General features: G+C 59.2%; 2 protein-coding genes across 2 annotated transcripts in view; one reads left to right on the plus strand and one right to left on the minus strand.

The window, feature by feature from the left end:
• Positions 1–3,628, plus strand: part of MGAT4B (mannosyl (alpha-1,3-)-glycoprotein beta-1,4-N-acetylglucosaminyltransferase, isozyme B) — a 6,639-nt gene extending 3,011 nt beyond the window's left edge. Inside the window, 9 exon segments of the mRNA XM_010830683.1 lie at positions 1–55; positions 176–290; positions 643–773; positions 921–1,028; positions 1,143–1,336; positions 2,607–2,685; positions 2,768–2,855; positions 2,943–3,055; positions 3,148–3,628. The exon segment at positions 1–55 is cut by the window's left edge and continues 17 nt beyond it. Of these exon segments, the coding sequence (XP_010828985.1) occupies positions 1–55; positions 176–290; positions 643–773; positions 921–1,028; positions 1,143–1,336; positions 2,607–2,685; positions 2,768–2,855; positions 2,943–3,055; positions 3,148–3,171 (907 nt within the window). The 3' untranslated portion in view covers positions 3,172–3,628.
• Positions 3,629–4,431: 803 nt separating this feature from the next.
• On the minus strand, positions 4,432–5,835 carry LTC4S (leukotriene C4 synthase). The gene is made up of 4 exons (XM_010831008.1): positions 5,699–5,835; positions 5,521–5,591; positions 5,341–5,422; positions 4,432–5,110 (listed from the first exon to the last, which is right to left on the minus strand). Exons 1-4 carry the CDS (start codon positions 5,833–5,835, stop codon positions 4,969–4,971), a joined length of 432 nt encoding a protein of 143 aa, XP_010829310.1. The 3' UTR covers positions 4,432–4,968.
• Between the last annotated feature and the right edge of the window lie 1,727 nt (positions 5,836–7,562).

The following is a 7,562-nucleotide window of genomic DNA, read 5'->3' on the forward strand; positions in this document are numbered from 1 at the left end:
TGATTACTGCTTCCTCATGATGTATGCACAGTCCAAAGGCATCTACTACGTGCAGGTGAGCACTGATTCCCTGCTCTGGCCCCCTTTCCCCCTGCCCGGGCCTGAGTGGTGAGCCCCGCCCTCCCTGTGCCCATCCTGAGTCCTGGCCCCCTTCTACCTTCCCACCACTGTGCAGCTGGAAGACGACATCATAGCCAAGCCCAACTACCTGAGCACCATGAAGAACTTTGCACTCCAGCAGCCCTCGGAAGACTGGATGATCCTGGAGTTCTCCCAGCTGGGTTTCATTGGTGTGCCAGCCCCCTCCCTGCCCAACTGGCCTGACCAGAATATCTCTCTCCAGCCCACTTCTATCTGTCATCAGCTCTCAGCCCCCTGCCCTGTTCCCAAGCCCAGGTCAGGCTCTGAGTCTTTTCCTAGAGTGCCCGCTGTAGCCCCTCCTGGCCTATTCCTGCCTGCCCCTCTGCATCAAGATGTTTGGGCTCACCAGCCCATCCGCCCTCTTCTTACCCACACCTGCCTGCAGCCAGCCAGAGGTTTTGCTGTGGGACCCTCCCCAGAGTCCCCCACAGGGATTAAGAGGAAGTAGGTCAGGGCAGAGCTGCCTTCTCAGCACCCTTTTCCCCCTACTCCTGCCCTCAGGGAAGATGTTCAAGTCGCTGGACCTGAGCGTCATTGTGGAGTTCATCCTTATGTTCTACCGGGACAAGCCCATTGACTGGCTCCTGGACCACATTCTTTGGGTGAAGGTCTGCAACCCTGAGAAGGATGCGGTGAGCAGGGCCTGCACAGAGGCGGGCGGGGCGGTGGAGCCAGCAGCCTCCTTCAGGGGCTGTTTGGTGATCGTGCGCCCGACAGGAGGAGACTGTTGCTGGCTGGAGGAGTTTGTCTTCAGCCCGTGTGTCACCCTCCCTCCACAGAAGCACTGCGACCGGCAGAAGGCCAACCTGCGGATCCGCTTCAAGCCTTCCCTCTTCCAGCACGTGGGCACTCACTCCTCACTGGCGGGCAAGATTCAGAAACTGAAGGTGGGCGGTGCCGCCCTGGGGCGGGTCGAGCACAGCAGAGCCTGGGCCGAGCTCAGGCAAGGAGGCGGCGGGCAGCCCAGGGTCCACCGAGCACCTGTGTTCCTCCGCCACCAGGACAAGGACTTTGGGAAGCATGCGCTGCGGATGGAGCACGTGAACCCACCAGCAGAGGTGAGCACGAGCCTCAAGACGTACCAGCACTTCACCCTGGAGAAGGCCTACCTGCACGAGGATTTCTTCTGGGCCTTCACGCCCTCTGCAGGGGACTTCATCCGCTTCCGCTTCTTCCAGCCGCTGCGACTGGAGCGGTCAGTGCCAGCGCCCACAGACCCACTTTGGGGGAGGGGGAGGGTGGCTACCGCGGTTCAAGCCTCACCACAACTTTCTGACCCTACAGATTCCCCTCTGTGACCCCCCAGCAGATTATTTAATGTTGTTAGGTTTTCTTATCTGAAAAGTGTAGCTCAGAACAGTAGCTACAGAATTCCCTGGTGGTCCAGTGGAAAGACTCAGGCTTTCACTGCTGTGGAACCGGGTTCAGGCCCTGGTTGGCGAAATAAGATCCATAAGCTGCATGTGGTGAGGACAAAACAAAAAGGAACAGTAGCTACTTCATAAAGGCAAGTCCAGCATCGCCCGCAGGAGCTTGGTGACATTGCCCGTCACCATCGGCCTTATGAGTAAGTTGCCTTGTACAGTCCAACAACTGCTTTGGGTGGTGCCCAACTTGGCCCAGTACCACAGGGCCCACTGAAAGGCTGTTGCTGAGCCGTGAAAGACTCCGGCATTCTTGGCCTCCAAAGGAGAGGAATTCAATCTGGGGCCAGAGATAAGGCTTGATCGCTCAGAGCTTTTGTGTGATAAAGTTTTATTAAAGTATAAAAGAGATAAAGCTTCTGACATAGGCATCAGAAGAGGGCAGAAAGAGTTGCCCCCCTGCTAGCTTTTAGCAGTATGTTATATACCTATCAGCAGGTTGCTAAGAGAAAGGAGATGTCTCAAAACTCAGGGTGGCACCAGGCCCCTCACCCACAACATGCATTTTGAGATAACATTGGCATCAGGTGAGTCATCCCTGGCCATAAAACGATTGACATGAATCTTGAAGAAAGGCAGGTTTCCGAGTAAATACGTAGCTTCATTAACATAGATTAGGAGAGCAATGTGTGAGTAAAATATTCCGGTTTGTTGAGCCCTTACTGGTCTGAGTCTTAAGCAGACTCAACTTGAAGAAAGACACAGTCTAGGGTAAATACATAGTTCATTAACATGGCTTAAGAAAACCACTTCCATAAGAAAAACATTGGTTAGCTCAAGGTTTGAGAAAAGTTAGGTTCGGGTGGAACCAGGTGGTGTCATGGCAACACAGAATTTTACCTCCTTTTAATTTTGTATAGAGAAGGAAAAAAATGTCTAACACTTGCCTGTTTCCTCCATTTGGAGAACCCTGGCCTTCCTTCCTGTTCCCCTCTCACCACCGACTGCCGTCCTGGCCCAGGCCTGGCCTTTTCTCTGCTGGGTGTCATGCCTAGGCAGTGCCCCACCCCTGCAGCAGCTCACAGGCCTGTCTGGCCGCAGGTTCTTCTTCCGTAGTGGCAACATCGAGCACCCAGAGGACAAGCTGTTCAACACGTCTGTGGAGGTGTTGCCCTTTGATGTGAGTGTGGTGGGGGGTGGGTGTGCACTGAGGCCTGCCCCTCCCACAGCCACCGGCTTCAGCCCCTTGATTTTGCCCCCAGAACCCCCAGTCAGACAAGGAGGCCCTGCAGGAGGGCCATTCGGTCACTCTGCAGTACCCTCGGAGCCCTGATGGCTACCTCCAGATAGGTGAGTGAGGGGCTACGGAGCGGAGGTGGGGGCGAGGCTCGATGAGCAGGGCTCTTGGGGCCACCTCTCACTGCTGCGCTCCCCCAGGCTCCTTCTACAAGGGCGTGGCACAGGGTGAAGTGGACCCTGCTTTCGGCCCCCTGGAAGCACTGCGCCTCTCCATCCAGACAGACTCACCTGTGTGGGTCATTCTGAGCGAGGTGACATGGGGCAGGGGATGGGGAGCTGTACCCAGCAGCTAAACCCCAGCGCTCCCTGAAACCCCAGCTGACACTGAGCCTGGTTCTTCCAGATTTTCCTGAAAAAGGCTGACTAAGCTGAGACTTACGAAGGTGCATTTCAGCTGGTCCTGAAGCCCGGGAGACCTGAGATGTCGCCGCTGCCCCCGGAGGGCCAGGCATGGCTGCCCCAGTCTGCTGGGTTGTGCCTGGGACCGCGCTCCGCCGGCCTGGGGTGGCCGCTGGCCCGGAGGCCCCAGGAACTGGTGCTGCCCCGCCCGCCGGCCGCGGGGAAGAGGCAGGCGGCGCCTACACTGTGCCTGAGGCCGGCGCGCCACCCGGAGCCGCTCCCTCCTGGCCCCCTTGGGCCAGGCCGTTTTAGAAGAGCTTTTTCCTGGACACCCACTGTCTCTGGCGCGAACACTGGAATGCATATACTACTTTATGTGCTGTGTTTTTTATTCTTGGATACATTTGATTTTTTCACGTTAAGTCCACATATACTTCTATAAGAGCGTTCCTTGTAATAAAGGGTTAATGACGTGTTTGCCTCTACTCTGGCTGTATCAGGCGCCCCTGCCTTGCAGCATGGCCCAGCACGACCTAGCCTCCATTTCCTGGGAGTGGCGGCTTGGTAACTAGGTAACTGATGGAGCTAGTGTGGAATCTGGGTCGACCCCCCGCCAACTTCCAAAATGACCTTCCTCAGAGCCCTCCCCCTAGCACCCATCATAGCTATGGAAGTGCCTGCACCCGCCTCTCAAACAAAGGCACACCCCTGTCTCCTCTCCCCACGCATTCGTGGGTCTCGCCCTGCTTTGACCCCCGTTTCCAAGGCCCTGCTCCAGTCCCTGGTCTCTGACCCATCTTAGGGTCTCTCAGCCAGCTCAGGGCCTTTGCTGTTACCTGGTTCCTCTCCTCTCCATTCTCGTTAAAAGCCACCTCTTTAGGGACTATTCCTGGTGGGCATTCCTTCGAGATCTGGGCCCCAAGACTCCCAAACGTTCATCGGAGAGCACCTGTGCGTGCGTGCTAAGCTGCTTCAGTCCTGTCCGAGTTTTTGCAAACCCTTAAACTGTGGCCCACCAGGCTCCTCTGTCCTTGGGATTCTCCAGGCAAGAATATTGGAGCACGCCAATCAACCAAATTGGTTACATTCATCGTCTTTCCCAGCTCTACCGGCTGCAGCAGGTTGCCCGGAACACTTGTGCTCAGTCGCGCCCGACTCTGGTGACCCCATCCCACCACGCTCCTCTGTCCATGGAATTTTCAAGGCAAGAATAGTGGAGTGGATTGCCATTTCCTCCTCCAGGGAATCTTCCCTACCCAGGGATGGAACCCATGTTTACTGTGTCTCCTGCATCAGCAAGTGAATTCTTTACCACTGTGGCACCTAGGCATCTACATGCTGGTAACCCAGTACCGATCCCAAAAAGTCCCTTGTGTTGGCTGTGAAGGCCAGGGTACACGGAATAGGGCGGCTGAGGGTCAGCGGAGAGGCAGGATTCATAGGAGAGGGACAGGCGAGGAAAGCACTGACCGCAGTGAGAAGCCCTGGGTGAGCATCGGCGGGAAAGGGCGCCTGCGCCCCGAGCGTGTGCCTCGGGAGTCTGGGAACTGGACAGGACCCATGACCTGACTGAGCTCCCCCGGGGCGGGGCGAGGGGAAGGGGAGGGCGGTGGAGAGGGGCGGCCTAGTTCCTTTCGCAGCCCCGCCTCCGCCAGGCAGCCCACTCATCTGCTACGGGCTGAAGTTAGGCCCCTGCACGCTCTACAACCCGCATTGCGCGACACATTTCGACCGAGAGACTCGGGGTCCTGTCATGGACGCTTTAATGAGAAACTGGAGGAGGCTCCGGCTCAACTGCAGATCCGTCGTCCAGGGGTCCTCCGTCTCAGGACCTCAGCAGCAGTTTCCGGAGCTGTCCAAGGAGCGCGGCGCGCAGCTCGGCCGGGAGGAAGTGGGCGAGCAGGCCAAGGGCCGCCAGGGCCACGAGAAGCCAGAGCGCGCGCGCGCTCGCGTACAGCGGGGCCAGCCTGCGAGTGGGGCTCAGCGGCGGCGGGGCAGGACGCCGAGCCCAGCCCGACCCCACCAGCCCGTCTCCACCGGGAGCCCGCCCACTGGACCCCAAAAGGGACCCGCCTCCAACCAGCAGCCCGGTCCCGCCCGCACTCCGCTGGCGGCCTCAGCCGTCACCGTCCCGCCCATCTACCACCTTTCCCCGCCCCGGCGGACCTCCGGGGAGCCGCCCCGCCCCGCTTCTCACCTCTGCTGCGCAGAGCGCGCGTAGCCCTGGAAGTAGCGTAGGCGTGCGAACAGGTAGACCAGACCACACAGTGCTGCCGCACCTGGGGCAGGGGAGGGGACGGCAGGGCAGGCTGAGGTGAGCCCGATGCTGCGGGGACCCCCAGGCTCCAGTGCACGCGCCCCTAGCCCGTGTCCAAACCTTCGTGAAAGAAGATGCCGGCCACCCAGAGCATGGCGAGGAACAGCGGGAAGTACTCGCTGCAGTTCACTCTGCGGTGCGGGCGGGGTTAGCATGAAGGCGCCGGCCTGCTTCCTCAGAGCCTGCCCGCCCGGTGGCTGCCTCGCTGCCCACCCCGCGCCCTCCCGCCGCGGCTCACTGGGCTCGGTAGATGCGCTCAAACTCCGGCGGGCCGGTGGTGAGCGGCGGCGACACGCGGAAGGCCCTGCGCGCCGAGATCACCTGCAGAGAGAAGTAGGCTGGGGACGGAGGTGTTGCAGAAGTCAGACTCCGCATCCTGACTCCCGGCCTGGCTGCGCATCTTCCCTGATCCCTGCTCCATGCCCTGCTCGTGGAGACTCCCCTTTAAAGCCCAACATAAGAGGACCACCGGACCCCGCTCGTCTCCGGTGTCCATGACACTCAATAGGGAGGGCAGGGTGTGGGCCTGGGGCTCTGAGAGGTCCTGTCCAGCCCAGTGAGTGTAGGAGGAAGGGATGACACCTCACAGGACACCTGCCCTCGAAAGGACTTTGCTCCTGAGTTAGTTTGACTTGCAAAATGCAAGCAGATACCCAATTCCCACCCTCTAGGCAGGGACTGTGGCCGACAGCCAAAGTGTTCGTCGCTCAGTCCTGTCTGACTCTTTGAGACCCCATGGACTGTAGCCCACCAAGCTCCTTTGTCCAAGGGATTTTCCAGGCAAGAATACTGGAGTGGGTTGCCGTTTGCTTCTCCAGGGGATCTTCCCGACCCAGGGGTCGAACCTGGGTCTCCTGTCTTGCAGGCAGGTTCTTTACCAACTGAGCCACAGTTGGCTGCATCCTTCCAGATTCAAGGGAGCACACACCTTGTGGCCATCGTCCCTGCTCCCCCACCCACAGAGTTCACCAGGAGGGGCCTCCTGGATTGCTGTGCCTGCAAACTGTGGCGTCCGGTCCTGCCTCGGTTTCTCTGTTCAGGCTCTCTGGACCCTGCCTCAGTCAGGGTCTAGATACCCTCTCCTCTGCCCCCAGGTGGTTAACAGCTGGGACTGTTCTAGTCCAACTCCAAACCACCGGCCTCTGCCCCTCTGCCTTCCGACACCCATGGGTACAGAGAGAGTGGGGGCTGACTCTTGAGAGCCTGAGTGCACAGGAACCCTTCTACTTGGTCGCAGGCCAGGTGCCCACCACACACACATAGTTGCAGTACTGGGTGTCTCCAACTATCTTCCTGCGAGTTCTGTGGCTCTGATGCCCTTGGTGCCAGGCTTCCTGTAGGGCTCAACCTGAGTGCCCTGTGAATACCAAGGGTGACCTTGCCAGCACCATGCGGGGCCACCTGATGGGTGGAGCTCACTGGTATGGCTGGAGATCAACTCAGTCTGTGTGCTCAGCGGCTCCAGGGCCCCTCCCTCAGGCTGTGTCTTGTCCTAGGGCATGTCTGTCCCAGGAATGTGTCATCTACGGCCAATCTGAAAAGAGCACTCAGCAGGCACCTTTGGGGGTTTCAACCCTGTCCAGCTTCCAGGACAAAAAGAGTGCCTTTGAAGGCAGGGCCAGGGGATGGGGTCCTCCCACTGGGACACCCAGAGAAGAGACAGTTGGAGAGGGCAGCGGGCATCTGGAGTAGGGCTGCCTCAGGCCCATGGCTGTCCCACTTCTATACCCAACACCAGAACATCCCTTCATACTGGCACCGTGCCCTCCTGCTCAGTCCAACATGGCTGGATGCCCCACTTTCTCACTGAAAGCCCTGCCCTCCTCCAGGGCTCTTAATGCTGCTCAGGGGACCACCCCCAGCCCCAAGCCAGGCATCCCGCATGCCTACCTCCCTCATCCCTCAGGAGCCTTTTCCATTTCCCTGCCCATCCCCTAGGTCAGGCACCTCTCAGCCGTGGTCCCTGCCCAGAGTTTCACAGTTTGCCCTGCAGACACCCCACCAGGGCCTCTCCCCTTCCCACCTGGGGAAAGTGCCAGGCCTTCAGCCCTGGAGCATCCCTTCCTCTGGGGCCAGCAGAGCTCGAGTACTGGGAGTCTGGG

Source organism: Bison bison, unplaced genomic scaffold, assembly GCF_000754665.1.
Source record: "Bison bison bison isolate TAMUID 2011002044 unplaced genomic scaffold, Bison_UMD1.0 scf7180017864519, whole genome shotgun sequence".
NCBI lineage: Eukaryota > Metazoa > Chordata > Mammalia > Artiodactyla > Bovidae > Bison > Bison bison.

Excerpts from the sequence above, each read along its gene's own strand:
- LTC4S (XM_010831008.1), bottom strand. The coding sequence starts at position 5,835 with ATGCGGAGTCTGACTTCTGCAACACCTCCGTCCCCAGCCTACTTCTCT. Across the intron at positions 5,423-5,520 it reads CGGCATCTTCTTTCACGAAG|GTGCGGCAGCACTGTGTGGT; the intron begins GTTTGGACACGG and ends CCCCTGCCCCAG. Across the intron at positions 5,111-5,340 it reads GCGCGCTCTGCGCAGCAGAG|GCTGGCCCCGCTGTACGCGA; the intron begins GTGAGAAGCGGG and ends CCCCACTCGCAG.